Source organism: Gorilla gorilla, chromosome 4 (assembly GCF_029281585.2).
Source record: "Gorilla gorilla gorilla isolate KB3781 chromosome 4, NHGRI_mGorGor1-v2.1_pri, whole genome shotgun sequence".
Lineage (NCBI taxonomy): Eukaryota > Metazoa > Chordata > Mammalia > Primates > Hominidae > Gorilla > Gorilla gorilla.
In genome coordinates this window covers 64,227,725-64,246,362 of record NC_073228.2, presented here as the reverse complement: position 1 = coordinate 64,246,362, position 18,638 = coordinate 64,227,725, and the positions used below count along the sequence as shown (strand labels likewise).

Genomic DNA, 18,638 nt, shown 5'->3' with positions numbered 1-18,638 from the left:
GGGCTCCTGTAGTCCCAGCTACACGGGAGGCTGAGGCAGGAGAATGGCATGAACCGGGAAGCGGAGCTTGCAGTGAGCCGAGATCGCGCCACTGCACTCCAGCCTTGGCGACAGAGCGAGACTCTGTCTCAAAAAAAAAAAAAAGGAAAAAAAGAAAAAATAAATAAATAGGCCGGGCACAGTGGGTCACACCTGTAATCCCAGCACTTTGGGAAGCCGAGATGGGCAGATCATAAGGTCAGGAGATGGAGACCATTCTGGCTAACACGGTGAAAACCCGTCTCCACTAAAAATACAAAAAATTAGCCGGGCATGGTGGCGGGTGCCTGTAGTCCCAGCTACTTGGGGGGCTGAGGTGGGACAATCAATTGAACCCGGGAGGTGGAGGTTGTAGTGAGCCAAGATTGCGCCACTGCAATCCAGCCGCAAGGCTCCGTCTCAAAAAGAAAAATAAATAAATAAATAAGGGTTGGGCCTGGTGGCTCACGCCTGTAATCTCAGCACTTTGGGAGGCCAAGGCAGGTGGATCACGAGGTCAGGAGATAGAGACCATCCTGGCTAACACGGTGAAACCCCATCTCTACTAAAAATACAAAAAAATTAGCTGGGCATGGTGGCGGGCGCCTGTAGTCCCAGGTACACGGGAGGCTAAGGCAGGAGAACGGCGTGAACCCAGGAGGTGGAGGTTGCAGTGAGCCAAGACCATGCCACTGCACTCCAGCCTGGGCGACAGAGCAAGACTCCATCTCAAAAAAAAAAAAAAAAAAAAAATTAGCTGGATGTGGTGGTGCACACCTGTGGTCCCACCTACTTGGGAGGCCGAGGTGGGAGAATCACTTGAACCCAGGAGGCAGAGGTTGCAGTGAGCCTAGACTACACTACACTGCAGCCTAGGCAACCGAGTGAGACTGTGTCTCAAAAAAATTTTTTTAATTAAAAAAAAAAATGTTCAGGCCAGGTACAGTGACTCACGCCTGTAATGTCAGCACTTTGGGAGGTGGAGTAGGCGGAGTTTGAGACCAAGCTGGGCCACATGGTGAAACCCCATCTGTACAAAAAAATTACCAAAAAATTAGCCAGGTGTGGTGGCCCACATCTGTAGTCCCAGCTACTTGGGAGTCTGAAGAGGGAGGATTGCTTGAGTCTGGGAGGCAGAGGTTGCAGTGAGATTCAACCATTGCACTCCAGCCTAGGGGAGCCAGACTCCATCTCAGTAAGAATAAAATTTTCCTCTTAAAAAGGAAAAGAAAATCCTCTATTAACCCCACAGCCCTCTCCTGCTCAATACTGGTCCTCAATATCCAAGGGTTCAGCATCTAGGAATTCAACCATCCGAAGAACAAAAATATCTGGGGAAAGGCCAAACGTGGTGTCTCATGCCTGTAAACTCAGCACTTGGGGAGGCCAAGGCAGAGGACCATTTGAGGCCAGGAGTTCATGACCAGCCTGGGCAACGTAGTGAGACTCTGTCTCTGCAAAAGATTTAAAAATTAGCGCTGGGCGTGGTGGCTGACGCCTGTAATCCCAGCACTTTGGGAGGCCGAGGTGGGTAGATCACCTGAGGTCAGGAGTTCGAGACCAGCCTGACCAACATGGAGAAACGCCGTCTCTACTAAAAATACAAAATTAGCCGGGCGTGGTGGAACATGCCTGTGATCCCAGCTACTCGGGAGGCTGAGGCAGGAAAATCGCTTGAACCCCAGAGGCACAGGTTGCAGTGAGCCGAGATAGTGCCATTGCACTCCAGCCTGAACAACAGAGACTCCGTCTCAAAAGAAAAAAAAAAAAAAAGAAAAAGAAAAAATCTAAAACTTCCGTGACCCCAAGTTACAAGTTGTAACTTTATCTTCCTTACTAAAATAGTGTAGTGGGCCGTGCGTGGTGGTTCATGCCTATAATCCCAGCACTTTGGGAGGCTAAGGCAGGCGGATCACGAGGTCAGGAGTTCGAGGCCAGTTTGGCCAACATGGAGAAACCCCATCTCTACTAAAAATACAAAAAATTAGCCGGGCATTGTGGCGGAAGCCTGTAATCCCACCTACTCCGGAGGCTAAGGCAGGACAATTGCTTGAATCTGGGAAGTGGAGGTTGCAGTGAGCGGAGATCGTGCCACTGCACTGCAGCCTGGGCGACAGAGAAGGACTCTATCTCCAACATAAATAAATAAATTGATTAAATAAAGAAAAACAAGGCCGGGCGCGGTGGCTCACTCCTGTAATCCCAGCGCTTTGGGAGGCCTATGTGGGCGGATCACGAGGTCAGGAGATCGAGACCATTCTGGCTAACATGGTGAAACCCCGTCTCTACTAAAAATACAAAAAATGAGCCGGGCGCCGTGGCGGGCGCCTATAGTCCCAGCTACTCCGGAGGCTGAGGCCGGAGAATGGTGTCAACCCTGGAGGCGGAGCTTGTAGTGAGCCGAGATAGCGCCACTGTACTCCGGCCTGGGCGAAAGAGCGAGACTCCGCCTCAAAAAAAAAAGAAAGAAAGAAAAGAAAGAAAGAAAACAAAATAGTGTAGTGAAGATGAAGGAGAGAGAAGCAGATGGAGCCTGCGGATGTTGGCTCACATCTGAAATCCCAACACTTTGGAAGGCTGAGGTGGGTGACTTGAACCCTAGAGCGGTGTCTGGCACATAGCAAGTACTCAATAGATTTTTGTTCAGGAGCGAATAAATGACATCTTTCTCTGGGTTGGCTCTCCCCTTCTGGTATCAACATGACTGCAGCAGCTCCAGATATTATGTCTTCTTACATCCAGCTCCAGTGGGAAAGAAGCAAAATTCTCCTTGTACCTTTTATCTCCCTGGGTTACGTGCCCATCTCTAAAACAATCATCATGGGCTAGAGAATGTTATACGCTGATTGAGTTGGTTCCGAGTTGTGTGCTCCTTGCCTGGAGTGAGCCTCATCCAACCACATGGTCTGAGTTTGGAGTAGGGGTGTTTCTATGGATAACTATATTGTATATAATGAATTAATGATTGGCAGGGGAAAAATCCACTATTCTGCCCTTGGTAAGAAATTCAAGTAGGGGCCCGGGCGCGGTGGCTCACGCCTGTAATCGCAGTACTTTGGGAGGCTGAGGAAGGTGGATCACGAGGTCAGGAATTCAAGACCAGCCTGGCCAAGATGGTGAAAGTTTGTCTCTACTAAAAATAAAAAAATTAGCCGGTGTGGTGGTGGGTACCTGTAATCCCAGCTACTTGGGAGGCTGAGGCAGGAGAATCGCTTGAACCAGGGAGGCGGAGGTTGCAGTGAGCCAAGATCGGGCCACTGCACTCTAGCCTGGGCGACAGAGCAAGACTCTGTCTCAAAGAAAGAAAAAAAGAAATTCAAGTAGGGAAATGGCTCAGAAGACCCGCAATGGTTCAAATATAGGAATATATGTTGTTGTCATATAGTCTCCAGCAGGGGGCGCCACCTTCCCCTCTCCCCTGGGATCCAAGAGTCTAGACTGGGCCAGCAGCCCATACCCCTAGTCCTGGCAGCACTGATTCCCCACCAGAACTGAGCTCATGTTAAGTGGGGGATGACCCGGCCGGGCGCGGTGGCTTACGCCTGTAATCCCAGCACTTTGGGAGGCCGAGGCGGGAGGATCACGAGGTTAGGAGATCGAGACCATCCTGGCTAACATGGTGAAATCTCGTCTCCACTAAAAATACAAAAACTTAGCCAGGCGTGGTGGCGGGCGCACCTGTAGTCCCAGCTACTGGGGAGGCTGAGGCAGGAGAATGGCGAGAACCCGGGAAGCGGAGCTTGCAGTGAGCCGAGATTGCGCCACTGCACTCCAGCCTGGGAGACAGCGAGACTCCGTCTCAAAAAAAAAAAAAAAAGTGGGGGATGACCCAAGAAAGCACTGTAATTGACACTTAGCGATTTTCTACTCTTCGGACCGGGGCCATGGAGCCTTGAGTAGAGTTGTTTTTTTTAAATCAGCATATCAATTTATTTTCTCTTCGACTCCAATTCCTTCCCTGCTATTCTCTACACTCCAGGAACTCACCAGCAGGGAGCAGGCCGCAGCTAATTTTGGTACCACTTAAGGGTTCCCCATTCTGGCCCCCCTTCTACTCTCTCACCCTCAAATCTTTGTATCTGGAGTGTTTTCTTCCAAGAAGCTGCAACACCCAAGGTTGGTACCTCTCATAACCAACCCACACAAGCGCCCACCTCCTCTTTAGAAACTGGCCAAATTTGGCATTTTTTTCATTACAGCCTGCCATTCCTAGATGTTTTCTACATTAAAGAAGAAGAAAAAAAATCACTGTTTTCTCCTTAACTTCAAGCTACCACTCTCTCCTCTTTCCCTATAAGGGAAGAGAAAACAAAAAGTTGAAATGTAAAAATTCCCCTCCTCACCAGGCGCAGTGGCTCACGCCTGTAATCCCAGCACTTTGGGAGGCCGAGGAGGGCGGATCACCTGAGATTGGGAGTTCGAGACCAGCCTGACCAACATGGAGAAACCCCGTCTCTACTAAAAATACAAAAAATTAGCCAGGCGTGGTGGCGCATGCCTGTAATCCCAACTACTCAGGAGGCTAAGGCAGGAGAATCACTTAGAACCCAGGAGGTGGAGGTTGCAGTGAGCCGAGGTCATGCCATTGCACTCCAACCTGGCCAACAAGAGTGAAACTCTGTCTCAAAAAAAAATTCCCCCTCCTCCCATTATTTAAGCTATTGTCATCACTCTCTTCTCTGCCCCATAAAGCTGTGAAGCCCTTTGCCTCTCTCTTGACAGCATGAGGGGCCAGCGGGCAGGGATTGCGATTTGAATTTCTGAACTGTTTTTCCTTCCACTCTGGGTACTTGCTCAGGCATTGGAGTCTCCTCACCCTCGGCCATATAAGTTTCTTTTTTTTTTTCTTTTTGAGACAGAGTCTTGCTGTCGCCCAGGCTGGAGTGCAGTGGTGCGATCTCGGCTCACTGCAAGCCCCGATTCCTGGGTTCACGCCATTCTCCTGCCTCAGCCTCCCAAGTAGCTGGGACTACAAGTGCCCGACACCACGCCCAGCTAACTTTTTTGTATTTTTAGTAGAGACAGAGTTTCACCGTGTTAGCCAGGATGGTCTCGATCTCCTGACCTTGTGATCCGCCCACCTCGGCCTCCCAAAGTGCTGGGATTACAGGCTTGAGCCACCGTGCCCGGCTGGCCACATGAGTTTCTTTAGAATCCTTTGGTCAACTGGGACCTTGATTTTGAAACAGTTTAGTCTCGGGTATTTTTGTTCTGTTTGTTCTGTTTGTAGGTTCTGTCTGTTTGCCTATTTTCTTCTGTTTGTCAGTTTTTGTTGTTTTCATCATTGTGGTTCTGGAAACTTCTTGTGTGCAGTGTCTGACCAATTTTGAACAGGTTCTTTCTATAAAAATCAAAAATTGTAAAAAAATGTTCCGCCAGGCATGGCAGCTCATGCCTGTAATCCCAACGCTTTGGAAGGCCAAGGTGGGCAAATCACAAGGTTAGGAGTTTGAGACAAGCCTGGCCAATATGGTGAAACCCCGTCTGTACTAAAACTACAAAAATTAGCCGGTCTTAGTGGGGTGCGCCTGTAATCCCAGCTACTCAGGAGGCTGAGGCAGAAGAATTGCTTGAACCCAGGAGGTGGAGGTTGCAGTGAGCTGAGATCACACCGCTGCACTCCAGCCTGGGCGACAGAGGGAGACTCCATCTCAAAACAAAACAAAACAAAAAAATGTTCCAAGGCTAGGGGCAGTAACTCACACCTGTAATCTCAGCACTTTGGGAGGTCAAAGCAGATGGCTCACTTGAGCCCAGGAGTTCAAGACCATCCTGGGCCAAGCCAGGCGTGGTGGCTCACACCTGTAAGCCCAGAACTTTGGGAGGCCGAGGTGGGTGGATCACCTGAGGTCAGGAGTTCGAGACCAGCCTGGCCAACATGGTGAAACCCCATCTCTACTAAAAATACAAAAAATTAGCCAGGCGTGGTGGCAGAAGACTGTAACCCCAGCTACTTGGGAGCCTGAGGCAGGAAAATAGCTTGAACCCAGGAGGCAGAGGTTGCAGTGAGCCAAGATCGTGCCATTGCACTCCAGCCTGGGAGTCTCAAACGAACAAACAAACAAACAAAAGACCAACCTGGGCAACATGGTGACAGCCTGTCTCTATAAAAAATACAGAAATTAGGCTAGGTGTGTGACTCATCCCTGTAATCCCAGCACTTTGGGATGCCAAGGCGGGCAGATCACCAGGTCAGGAGTTTGAGACCAGCCTAGCCAACATGGCGAAACCCTGTCTCTACTAAAAATACAAAAATTAGCCAGTGTGGTGGCGGGCACCTGTAATCCCAGCTACTCCGGAGGCTGAGCCAGGAGAATCACTTGAACCAGGGAGGTGGAGGTTGCAGTGAGCCGAGATCGCACCACTGCACTCCAGCCTGGGCAGTGAGCAAGACTCCATCTCAAAAAAAAAAAAAAAAAAAAAACCAAAAACAGAAATTAGCCGGGCATGGTCAGGCACATCTGTAGTCCCAGCTACCTGGGAGGCTAAAAGGGGGGAATCACCTGAGTCCAGGAGGTGGAGGTTGCAGTGCGCCAAAATTGCACCACTACACTCCAGCTCAGACAACAGAGTGAGACTGTGGCTCAAAAAAAATTTTTTTTAATTCAAAAAACAACCTGGCCTGGCGCGGTGTCTCACGCCTGCAATCCTAGCACTTTGGGAGGCCAAGGCGGGTGGATCACGAGGTCAGGAGATCGAGACCATCCAGGCTAACACAGTAAAACACCGTCTCTACTAAAAATACAAAAAATTAGCCGGGCATGGTGGTGGGCGCCTGCAGTCTCAGCTACTCAGGAGGCTGAGGCAGGAGAATGGCCTGAACCCGGGAGGCAGAGCCAAGATGGCGCCACTGCACTCCAGCCTGAGCGACAGAGCGAGACTCCGTCTCAAAAAAAAAATGTTCAGGCCAGGTACAGTGACTCACGCCTGTTATCTCAGCACTTTGGGAGATGGCGTAGGCAGAGTTCAAGACCAACTTGGAATACATGGTGAAACCCCATCTGTACAAAAAAATTACCAAAAAATTAGCCAGGTGTGGTGGCCCGCATCTATAGTCCCAGCTACTTGGGAGGCTGAAGAGGGAGGATTGCTTGGGTCTGGGAGGCAGAGGTTGCAGTGAGATTCAACCATTGCACTCCAGCCTAGGGGAGCCAGACTCCATCTCAGTAAGAATAAAATTTTCCTCTTAAAAAAGAAAAGAAAATCCTCTGTTAACCCCACAGCCCTCTCCTGCTCAATACTGGTCCTCAATATCCAAGGGTTCAGCATCCAGGAATTCAACCAACTGAAGAAAAAAATATCTGGGGAAAGGCCAGGCATGGTGTCTCATGCCTGTAAACTCAGCACTTGGGGAGGCCAAGGCAGAGGATCACTTGAGGCAAGGAGTTCGTAACCAGCCTGGGCAACATAGTGAGACTCTGTCTCTGCAAAAGATTTAAAAATTAGCACTGGGTGAGGTGGCTGACGCCTGTAATCCCAGCGCGTTGGGAGGTTGAGGTGGGCGGATCACCTGAGGTCGGAAGTTTGAGACCAGCCTGACCAACATGGAGAAACCCCGTCTCTACTGAAAATACAAAATTAGCCGGGCGTGGTGGTGTATGCCTGTGATCCCAGCTACTCGGGAGGCTGAGGCAGGAAAATCACTTCAACCCAGGAGGTAGAGGTTGCAGTGAGCCAAGATCGCACCATTGCACTGAAGCCTGGGCAACAAGAGTGAAACTCTGTCTCAAAAAAAAAAAAAAAAAAAGAATTATTAGGCATGGCAGCGGCAGGTCTGTAGTCACAGCTACTAGCAGGGCTGAGGTGGGAGGAATGCTTGAGACTGGGAGGTCGAGGCTGTAGTGAGCCATGATTGCACCACTGCACTCCAGTCTGGGCGAGAGAGCAAGACCCTGTCTCAAAAAAATAAAAATAAAAGAAAGAATGGGAGAAGAGAAATTGAGGATAGCCAGAATATACAGTGGTGTCTTCCCAGGGAATTTAGATACCATAATTTCCACCCTCCCATCCTATGGATACCAAAATCTGCTGATTCTCTTGTAGTAAGAGATGACTTTAAGTCATCTTAAAGTCTCTAGATTACTTATAATATCTAATACAATGTAAGTGCTATATAAATAGTTGTTATACTGTATTGTGTTGTATTTTTGTTGCTGTTGTTATTTGAGAGATGGGGTCCCTGAAATCCCGTGATAGAGATTTCTGTCTGTTTTGTTCACTGATGTATTCCCAGCACAGGACAGAGCTTGCTAGTAGATGCTTTATAAATCTTCCTCCATAGTCAGGCATGTTAGCATGTGCCTGTAGTCCTAGCTACTCAAGAGGGCTGAAACTGGAAGATCGCTTGAACCCAAGAGTTTCAGGCTCCGGTGAGCTATGATCATGCCACTGCACTCCAGCCTGGGCGACAGAATGAGCACTGACTCTAAGAACCTTCCTTCCTCAACACCCCCTGTACCAAAGTTTATCTCTGTTTCTTTCTTTTTTTTTTTTTTTTGAGATGGAGTCTCGCTCTGTCGCCCAGGCTGGAGTGCAGTGGTGCAATCTCCGCCTCCCAGGTTCACGCCATTCTCCTGCCTCAGCCTCCTGAGTAGCTGGGACTACAGGCGCCCGCCACCACGCCCGGCTAATTTTTTGTATTTTTAGTAGAGACCGGGTTTCACCGTGTTAGCCAGGATGGTCTCGATCTCCTGACCTCGTGATCCGCCCGCCTCGGCCTCCCAAAGTGCTAGGATTACAGGCGTGAGCCACCGCGACCAGCTCTCTGTTTCAAGTGTTTGATTTAGAGGCTACAAAGGATGAAGAGGGCTCAAGGCCTCAAACAGAGCAACGTAAATGGAGTTTCTCCGGCTGCTAGAGCGGTCTAGGAGACCTTAGGTGGCTAAGCCACTTCTTCCTCCTTTGCAAACCCTCTGGTTGTTCTCCATAAAGGAGTGACCTCAGATAGTAGACAGTAGCCAAGGCTTACAGGAGGGAAATCCAGACCTGCTCTTCATCCCAAACACCGACCCAAGGACCACTCCTTCCAGGAACCTAGCCTAAAGCAAAGGTGCAGACAGCCCGGGGCCACCGCTGACCTCTAGGGCAAGCCAAATTAAGGCTGGGAGAGGATCCTGCAGGCCAAAGGATGGAAAGGACTAGGAACAAACAACAACAAAACCCTTACGGGGACAGGCGGAACAGTGCCCCCTCCCACTCCCACAACCATTCCTCCCTCGATGGGAGGACGATTTCTGCTATTTGGCCTCATGGGAAATGTAGTCTTTTAGGAGCCATGGCCAGAAGGGCCTTTTACAAAACTTTGGCAGAAGAAAAAAATACGTTGTGTATGGGAGTCCAAAACTACCGTCATGCTTGCACAGACTCTAAATACACATTTTCCCCTTTCCTTAGCCTCCACCAGTCTCCAGAGCAGTTCCCCCTCCCGCCCACATCCCATGTGTCTCGGCTTTCAATTTGGGCAGACCTACCTCTCTCCTACTCGCTGGTTCGTCAGCCGCTCTGTTCAATCGTAGGAGCGCTCCTGGTCGGTTCCCGCAGTGCCTTGCGGCTGTAATGGCTGCCCCCAGCTGGCGCGGGGCTAGGCTTGTTCAATCGGTGTTAAGAGTCTGGCAGGTGGGCCCTCATGTCGCGAGGGAGCGGGTGATCCCTTTTTCCTCACTCTTAGGCTTCCAACGGAGGTGCGTGTCCTGCGTCGCGGGGTCCGCTTTCTCTGGTCCCCGCTTGGCCTCGGCTTCTCGCAGTAATGGCCAGGGCTCTGCCCTGGACCACTTCCTCGGATTCTCTCAGCCCGACAGTTCGGTGACTACTTGCGTCCCCGCGGTGTCCACGAACAGAGGTAAAGCGCCCTGATAGGTTTGCCCGGAACTGTCATGTTTTTAGCATTGAAAGGTTTCTGGGGATACTGTCTTTGATTCTATTTTATAGAAAACAATTTTGAGGCCCTGACAGGGAGGAGCAGTGAAAAATCTCTCAGGAGAGAAATAACAGTTTGAGTGGGAGAAGGAAACGATCTGGTCACAACCAGAGACACTCACTAAAGAGCATGAGATTGAAGGGCCACAAAGTGGAACTATGGCTCTGCACCCCGACATGGGAAGCAAATTTGATCCAATAAATGCATGTTGGGCCTCATCTTCTTGTTAAGACACATTTACACCTGGAAAACAGCACACTTTATTCTTCAAACAGTGTCCGGTATTGGAGACTGGACACAAACTGGTCATTGCAAAATGGTGTCATAAGAAGATAATATAAAAAGACTGGGCCCTCTCCCTTCTTGACCCCTAGCCCTTCCTCCCGTCCCTCCTTCAGGAAAAAAAAAAAAAAAGACTAGGAAAGCTTGCAGAGCCTTCATAGCACCCTTAGTAGGGTGAGAGAATGAGAGCTGAGGAAATATCTGGCTTTGTGTAATCCAGCTTGCTTTCATGTACATTCACTTCTCAGGCACAGCTATACATTATAATTACATGCAGTAATTATTAAGTGCCAGGTATTGTGCTGAGTTGTTTTACACAATTGCTAGTCATCAAAAAAATTATAAGATAAGCTGGTAAGTAGGTACCGTTAATATCAACTCACTTTTACATATGAGAAAACTAAAGGGCTCAGAGAGTTACTTTATAAATTAATGTAAATTAAGGGCCAAAGTCTCAAAGTCAGGTCTAGGTGACTTCAACCTGGTGCACTAATTTTGTACCCCTGCTCCCTTTGTGGGTGGGCAGGAACAAGCACTTGACAGGAAATCCAGATTCAACTATGTCTCACGCTTCTTCCCACTTGCACATAGATGAGCAGGATGTCCTCTTGGTTCATCACCCTGATATGCCTGAGAATTCCCGGGTCCTACGAGTGGTCCTCCTGGGAGCCCCGAATGCAGGAAAGTCAACACTCTCCAACCAGCTACTGGGCCGAAAGGTATGCTACACCCTTGACCATCCTACCCTTTAAATCTTTTACTTCTTGCCATGCCTTCAAGGATGGTTTTGGAGGGATCTGGGACCTCACTGAGACTCCTTTGTTCCTGGCAGGTGTTCCCTGTTTCCAGGAAGGTGCATACCACTCGCTGCCAAGCTCTGGGGGTCATCACAGAGAAGGAGACCCAGGTGGTGGGTACCTACAAAGGGAGTCCTTGAAACAGGACAGAGGGTGAAGCTAAGAGGGTCTCCCTTACCATCAGCCTTGAAGAAAATGATGGTCACATTCATTTATGTGAGGAAAGGGGGTTTCTTTTCTTTTTTTTTTTTTTGGAGATGGAGTCTCACTCTGTCTCCCAGGCTGGAGTGCAGTGACGCGATCTTGGCTCACTGCAAGCTCCACCTCCCAGGTTCACGCCATTCTCTTGCCTCAGCCTCCTGAGTAGCTGGGACTACAGGCGCCTGCCACCACGCCCAGCTAATTTTTTGTATTTTTAGTAGAGACGGGGTCTCACTGTGTTAGCCAGGATGGTCTCGATCTCCTGACCTCGTGATCCGTCTGCCTCAGCATCCCAAAGTACTGGGATTACAGGTGTGAGCCACTGCACCTGGCCGGGAAAGGGGGTTTCCTCTTCCTTTAGGCATGGTACAGTTCTGTCTCTACCTTGCCCTCCCCTGGCATCTAGTCAGAAAGATTTCATTCTCTCGCTGTCTTTTTTTTTTTTTTTTTGAGATGGGGTTTCACTCTTGTTGCCCAGGCTGGAGTTCAATGGCATGATCTCAGCTCACTACAACCTCCGCCTCCTGGGTTTAAGCAGTTCTCCTGCCTCAGCCTCCCGAGTAGCTGGGACTACAGGCATGTGCCACCACGCCTGGCTACTTTTGTATTTTTAGTAGAGATGGGGTTTCACCATGTTGGCCAGGCTAGTCTCAAACTCCTGACCTCAGGTGATCCGCCTGCCTTGGCCTCCCAAAGTGCTGGGATTACAGGCATGAGCCACCACGCCCAGCCGATTTCATTCTCTGTTTACTGCTTCCTAATCTTCCTTATATTCACAGTCATCATCTTTCTCCCAGATCCCATCAAAGCAGAATGGTAGAAACCTAAGGTCAGCCTGGGCGTGGTGGCTCACGTCTGTAATCCCAGCACTTTGGGAGGCCAAAGTGGGCGGATCACTTGAGATCAGGAGTTCAAGACCAGCCTGGCCAACATGGTGAAACCCTGTCTCTACTAAAAAAATACAAAAATTAGCCGGGTGTGGTGGTGCACACCTGTAATCCCAGCTACTCAGGAGGTTGAGGCAGGAGAATTGCTTGAACCCAGGAGGCAGAGGTTGCAGTGAGCTGAGATTGTGCCACTGCACTCCAGCCTGGATGACAGAGTGAGACTCCGTCTCAGAAAAAAACAAAAAACAAACCTAAAGTCAATAATAGTTTGACTGAGAAGGGAGGGCAGGCTCCTGACATCACAGGTAGCCTGTCTCTCACTTCCCAGTCATAATCTTTTCTCCTGGGGTCTGGGTATCTCACTTTCCTGATTTTAGATTCTACTTGACACACCTGGCATTATTAGTCCTGGTAAACAGAAGAGGTAATGGTGGTGGAATTGGGGTGGATTGGCGGGGAGGTACTGAAAGAGGGTGGGGAGATTCCATTATAGGGGCTGGAAAACCCCTTTACTATACCACATCCCTCATCAGAAATGCCTTAGTCATAAGACCTTTCCTGACTGATGTATGTCTGTCCCTCAGGCATCACCTGGAGCTCTCTTTGTTGGAAGATCCATGGAAGAGCATGGAATCTGCTGATCTTGGTTAGGTTCAGGATGGGAACCTTAAGCCCAGTTTACAGGGGTCATGGCCTTTCATTCCTTGGTAGTTTGGGGGGTGAAAGCCAAGCTGATACCATGGAAGTTTTTGTCAGGGCAGGAGGAAGAGTGACCATTTCCTTTTCCTTCTTCCTGCCTTGCCATCTTCTAGTTGTGGTTCTTGTGGATGTCTCAGACAAGTGGACACGGAATCAGCTCAGCCCCCAGTTGCTCAGGTGCTTGACCAAGTTCTCCCAGATCCCTAGTGTCCTGGTCATGAACAAGGTGAGCACTACCCACCTGAGGAAGGGGTCTACTTCCCTCCAAGTCCCCTATCTCTGACCACACACCCTTTGCCCATCCCCCATGTCCAGGTAGATTGTCTGAAGCAGAAGTCAGTTCTCCTGGAGCTCACGGCAGCCCTCACTGAAGGTGTGGTCAATGGCAAAAAGCACAAGATGAGGCAGGCCTTCCACTCACACCCTGGCACCCATTGCCCCAGCCCAGCAGTTAAGGACCCAAACACACAATCTGTGGGAAATCCTCAGAGGATTGGCTGGCCCCACTTCAAGGAGATCTTCATGTTGTCAGCCCTAAGCCAGGAGGATGTGAAAACATTAAAGGTCAGTTAGTCTTGGCCATAGCCTGGCCCTTGGTTTCTACCATATGAAGACAGCCCTCAAATTTCCTCCTGGAAGCAAAAGTGAGGAGAAAAGTCCTGGTTGGGATTAAGATGCCCATCTATTCCCTCTGTTCCCACAGCAATACCTCCTGACACAGGCCCAGCCAGGGCCCTGGGAGTACCACAGTGCAGTCCTCACTAGCCAGACACCAGAAGAGATCTGTGCCAACATTATCCGAGAGAAGCTCCTAGAACACCTGCCCCAGGAGGTGCCTTACAATGTACAGCAGGTACAGAGTGAAGGGTTCTGGGGGCTCTCTACCAGACACACACCTCTACCCAGGTGTATGACTGACTAATCATTTGTCTCCCTGTACAGAAGACGGCAGTGTGGGAGGAAGGACCAGGTGGGGAGCTGGTTATCCAACAGAAGCTTCTGGTGCCCAAAGAATCTTATGTGGTAAGTGAGACTAGGCTCAGAGGAGAGATCAAGACTATGTTAGGCAGGAGTTCTTCCCCCAGCTTGGAGCCCTGAGAGTAGGACCATATCCTTCTCTCTTTTTTTCTTCTTCTTTTCTTTTTTTTGAGACAGTCTCGCTCTGTCACCCAGGCTGGAGTGCAGTGGTGTGATCACAGCTCACTGCAGCCTTGACTTCCCACGCTCAAGCAATCCTCCCGCCTCAGCCCCCTGAGGAGCTGGGACCAGCTGATTTTTTTATTTTTTATTTTTTTTTTGAGACAAAGTCTCACTCTGTCATCCAGGCTGGAGTGCAGTGGCGCGATCTCTGCTCACTGCAACCTCCGCCTCCCAGGCTCAAGTGATTCTCCTGCCTCAGCCTCCCGAGAAGCTGGGATTACAGGTGCCCACCACCAAGCCCAGCTAATTTTTGTATTTTTAGTAGAGATGGGGTTTCACCATCTTGGCCAGGCTGGCTTCGAACGCTTGACCTCAAATTGTCCGCCCACCTCAGCCTCCCAAAGTGCCGCCTGACCATCCGCTAATTTAAAAAAATTTTTTTGTAGAGAAGGGGTTTCGCCATGTTGCCCAGGCTGGTCTCAAATTCCTGGGCTCAAGCAGTCCACGCACCTTGGCCTCTGAAAGTGCTGGGATTAATATGCGTGAGCCACCACATCTAACCCTCTCTTTTTTTTATTTTTTTATTTTTTTTTGAGCCAGGGTCTTGCTCTGTCACTCAGGCTGGGGTGCAGAGGCACGATCTCAGCTCACTGCAACCTCTGCCTCCCAGGTTCAAGTGATTCTCCTGCCTCAGCCTCCCAAGTAGCTGAGATTACAGGTGCCCGCCACCATGTCCAGCTAATTTTTTGTGTTTTTAGTAGAGACAGCATTTCACCATGTTGGCCAGGCTGGTCTCGAACTACTGACCTCAGGTGATCTGCCCGCCTCGGCCTCCCAAAGTGCTGGGATTACAGGCGTGAGCCACTGCGCCCGGCCACCCTCTCTTTTTTTTAAAGAGGGGTCGCACTGTTACCCAGGCTGGACTCAAACTCCTGTGCTCAAAGGATCTTCTCACCTTAGCCCCCCAAGTAGCTGGGACTACAGGCATGTGCCATCATTCCTGGCTTCCTTCTCTTTCACATACCCTCAGAAACTCCTGATTGGTCCGAAGGGCCACGTGATCTCCCAGATAGCACAGGAGGCAGGCCGTGACCTCATGGACATCTTCCTCTGTGATGTTGACATCCGCCTCTCTGTGAAGCTCCTCAAGTGACCACCCTCTACTGACCCTCCCAGGGCATTCCAGCTCAAGCTGCTGGCAGGAACTGACCAGTTCTGTCCTTGGCTGGGGACCCTCCAGGCACTGGTAAGAGACATGAACACTGACTGGCCGCTAGCTGGCCTGGCCCTGCTGAGTCTGCACAGTCCCTGCCCAGCTGTGTCTTCTGTTGGAAGAAGGAACCTGCCTTAGCTCAGTTTCCAGGTGATTCCTCTGCCTGGGACCACAGCTACAAAGGTGTAGCTAAGAAGATGGCCCGTTGGTGGGAGCAATGTCACCCTGCCTCCAGCTAGCTATGGGCCCAGAGTTTCTCCCTGAGTCGCTGTTGCTAGCAGGGAGATTTCTCTTCCTGCCCTCACTTCCTTCACCTTGAACTTGGATAAGAACTCGTGTCTCCTGAGTGAGGTAGCGCCTCCCATCTGCTCCCCAATTCTTGGTCTCTCCCACCCCATCCCTCTCCCCAGTCTTGGATACTAATAAAATATAAGCATTCTGGTTCTCATCTTTATTCCTTTTATTTATTTATTTTTATTTTTTAATATTAGGGACTGAGTCTCACTATGTTGTCTAGGCTGGTCTCAAACTCCTGGGCTCAAGAAATCCTCCTGCCTTGGCCTCTGAAAGTGGTGGGATTACAGGCGTGAGCCACTGTGCCTGGCTTATCTTTATTTCTTTACAACAGGAAAGAGAAAATGTATCTATTCCCTCCCCTACCCCCCATCCCACGCCCCCACCCCTGCCTTGTTTGAGCTGGAGTCTCTCTTCCAGTAGTCTGCTCCAGGGTCCTGAGTTCTCTTCCTGGCACGTTTTCTGGGTATAGCAAGAGAACCATTACCATTACTAAACTCAGTAATGGTAACGGTTTCCTTGCCATTCCCAAGTGCCCTGGCAGTCAGTAGGTTGTGACAGGCTGAGCAGAGAGCTTCTTGGGCTTGCAGCATCTGTCCTGTCCTCCTTGTCAGGCTCCAGAGCTGGGGGTGCCCGGACTAGTACATCATCTATACTGTAGTGTCTCATCGCAAACTTACAGTATATGATGATATCCCAGCCAGGGCCCCACTGGGGGCACAGGAAGCATGGCTTGAAAAGCACTGTGGGGGGCTGGGGGCAGAACAGGACAGGTCAGGGCTGGACACACACAGCTCCCTGCTCCCTGCTCTACGGCTCCCTCGCAGGCCAGCGTCTCCTTGATTCTGTGGTCAGGCACAGCGCAGGTGGGTTATGGGAAGGGGATCGGAGCTAGGGTCTGTTAAGATCTCATAGGGACCCAGGGCCAGTGTTAAACAAGCCAGAGATGGCGTAATGATGCAGAAGGTTCCCTTTGGTCAGACTAACAAGCAGACAGGCAGACAGACCCAGAGAAGGTGCACTTACCTGGAGCTGGAACTGCAGACTGAGGAGGCCTTTGGATGCAGGGAGGATCTGTCCCTTCCTCTTCCTCAAGCTGCTTGCCTTTTATCATACCGGTCCCTCCCCTGGGTGGGGCACTTTTCCTGGCCTTGCTTCTTAACCCTTGCCCTGCTAGAGTCCATGACAAGGGTCACTGGCCCCTTTCCCTAGAAGGCCTTTTCTCACATACTCTCTCATGGACCACATTCACCCTTCACTCCCATCTCCAAGAAGCTCATCATCTCTGCTGGGCTGGGAAGGAGAAAGAACAGCCTCATCCCATCCACCAGCATTTAATTGCTGGTCAGATCCCTAGTGGAAGATTTTTCGTTTTTGCTTTTTTTGTTTTTGTTTTTGTTTTGCAGTGGTGGTAGGCAATGTTAGTTGAATCTCTCTATATAGGGCAGGAAGGGTCCTGGCAACTGGGTCTCCAGAATCTGTCTGGCAGCCGAGCTCACACTACCCGTCAGCCTAAATTTCTATTCCCAGCCCCTGCCCCTGTGTTTATGATGAGCCCAAGGAGGCCAGACCTAGGCAGGCAGAGAGACTCTGCCTAGCACTGCCCTGGCAAGGTCCTCTTGGGGGTTGCTCTACTAGGAGATTTGAGAGCAGCTGAATCCCCAGCTCTTGTGGGTCTGCTCTTCAAAGCTCAAGGCACTTCCAGTGAGAGCCTAGCACTGTTTGGTTCTTTGCCTCTGGGGCAGAGGAGAGGCTCCTCAAAGCAAGGCCTCTGCTGTTTAGAATCCCCATTCTGGGGGACACACCCTTCCCTCTTCCCTATCCTAGACAATCTGGTCTGTGTGCTGGAAAGCAGTTAATACTCTTCCTCTGCAGGGGCAGACTAAACCAGGATGGAAGTGGGAGAAGAGACCCAACCTTTTCTGGGTCCTGTGGAGGTGTTCTATTTCCTGAGGTCACAGCACGCTGGCACATGTTCTACCCTCTGCTTAGCATGGTCTTCCCTCCTTTCTTGTCTAGTTAGCCCCTAGCCACTCTTCAGAGCTCTTTTTTTTTTCTTCCTTTTTTTTTGAGACAATTTAACTCTGTCACCCAGGTTGGAGGGCAGTTGTGTCATCATGGCTCACTGCAGACCCCCTGGGCTCAGGTGATCCTCCCACCTCAGCCTCCCAAGTAGCTGGGACTACAGGCGTACACCACCACACCTGGCTAATTTTTGTATTTTTAGTGGAGACGGGGTTTCGCCATGTTGTCTAGGCTGCTCTCAAACTCCTGGGCTCAAGTGATCCGCCCACATGGGCTCCCAGAGTGCTGGGATTACAGGCGTGAGCCACCGCACCAGCCTCCCTCTTCACATCTCTAAGTGTTACTTCCGCAGGGAAGTCTTCCCAGACTATTTAAGTCTCCCTGATAGGGACTTATTTATTTGTGTGATTATTCACATTAAGTAAATAGTCATGAGGGCCTTGTTTATTCACTAATATACTTCTGTGTTTTTGTTTTTTGTTTTTTTTTTAGCCAGAGTCTTGCTCTGTCGCCCAGGCTGGAGTACAGTAGCGCAATCTCAGCTCACTGCAACCTCCGCCTCCTGGGTTCAAGCGATTCTCCTGCCTCAGCCTCCTGAGTAGCTGGGACTACAGGCACTCGCCGCCACTCCCAGCTAATTTTTTGTATTTTTAGTAGAGACAGGCTTTCACCGTGTTGCCCAGGCTGGTGTCGAACTCCTGAGCTCAGGCGATCCGCCCGCCTCAGCCTCCCAAAGTGCTGGGATTACATGCGTGAGCCACTGCGCCCAGCTCACTGATGTACTTCTATCACATAATTAACAACTAAATAAATGTTCCAGCCTACATCAAGCTGAGCCTAATGTAATATGGGGGAGGAGAGAGACCTCGGCCTGAGGAGGCAGATGGACAAAGCTGTGGCTCTCTCAGGCAAGCCATTTTCTCTCTGGGACCCTCCCTGTTCTTATTTGTAAATAGGAATAACAATAGTCCCCAGTTCACAGAGTTGCCAGATCTACGGGATCAGCTGCTGGTGCCGGTCAACAGAAGGGGTTCAAACAAGTTCATACCCACCTCACCCCATTCCCTCAGGGACCCCCACAAGGCCCGTCCTTGAACATCTGAAAGCCCATGGAATATTCTTGAAAGCCACCTGGGACCATTGCAAGAACCCAGGTCTAGAGGTGA

General features: G+C 50.2%; 2 protein-coding genes and 1 non-coding gene across 4 annotated transcripts in view; 1 reads left to right on the top strand and 2 right to left on the bottom strand.

The window, feature by feature from the left end:
• The window catches only part of FAM222B (family with sequence similarity 222 member B), a 101,044-nt gene extending 91,441 nt beyond the window's left edge, over nucleotides 1–9,603 (bottom strand). Inside the window, exon 1 of the mRNA XM_055388649.2 lies at nucleotides 9,489–9,603. The gene's annotated coding sequence lies outside the window, so the exon portion shown is untranslated. The remainder of the gene's footprint in view (nucleotides 1–9,488) is intronic.
• Nucleotides 9,542–15,601, top strand: ERAL1 (Era like 12S mitochondrial rRNA chaperone 1). Of its 2 annotated transcripts, none has more exons than XM_031011424.3 (10): nucleotides 9,542–9,856; nucleotides 10,808–10,935; nucleotides 11,049–11,126; nucleotides 12,479–12,525; nucleotides 12,686–12,747; nucleotides 12,914–13,026; nucleotides 13,116–13,364; nucleotides 13,504–13,653; nucleotides 13,743–13,823; nucleotides 14,971–15,601. In XM_031011424.3, the coding sequence occupies exons 1-10, from the start codon at nucleotides 9,574–9,576 to the stop codon at nucleotides 15,091–15,093; spliced, it is 1,314 nt and encodes a 437-aa protein (XP_030867284.1). In that variant the 5' UTR covers nucleotides 9,542–9,573; the 3' UTR covers nucleotides 15,094–15,601. The 2 variants fall into 2 exon arrangements, with proteins under 2 accessions (XP_030867284.1, XP_055244632.1); XM_055388657.2 differs by having other exon boundaries at nucleotides 9,574–9,856; nucleotides 15,117–15,601.
• A 452-nt stretch (nucleotides 15,602–16,053) lies between these two features.
• MIR144 (microRNA mir-144) lies at nucleotides 16,054–16,164 on the bottom strand. Its single transcript, NR_106432.1, has one exon. It is a non-coding gene; the product is annotated as a microRNA mir-144 (primary transcript).
• Nucleotides 16,165–18,638: the final 2,474 nt, after the last annotated feature.

Bases quoted from the DNA above. Each gene is read 5' to 3' on its own strand.
- ERAL1 (XM_031011424.3), top strand. From the start codon at position 9,574: ATGGCTGCCCCCAGCTGGCGCGGGGCTAGGCTTGTTCAATCGGTGTTA. The intron at 13,365-13,503 runs GTCAGTTAGTCT...CTGTTCCCACAG, and splicing joins AGGATGTGAAAACATTAAAG to CAATACCTCCTGACACAGGC. The intron at 13,654-13,742 runs GTACAGAGTGAA...CTCCCTGTACAG, and splicing joins TGCCTTACAATGTACAGCAG to AAGACGGCAGTGTGGGAGGA.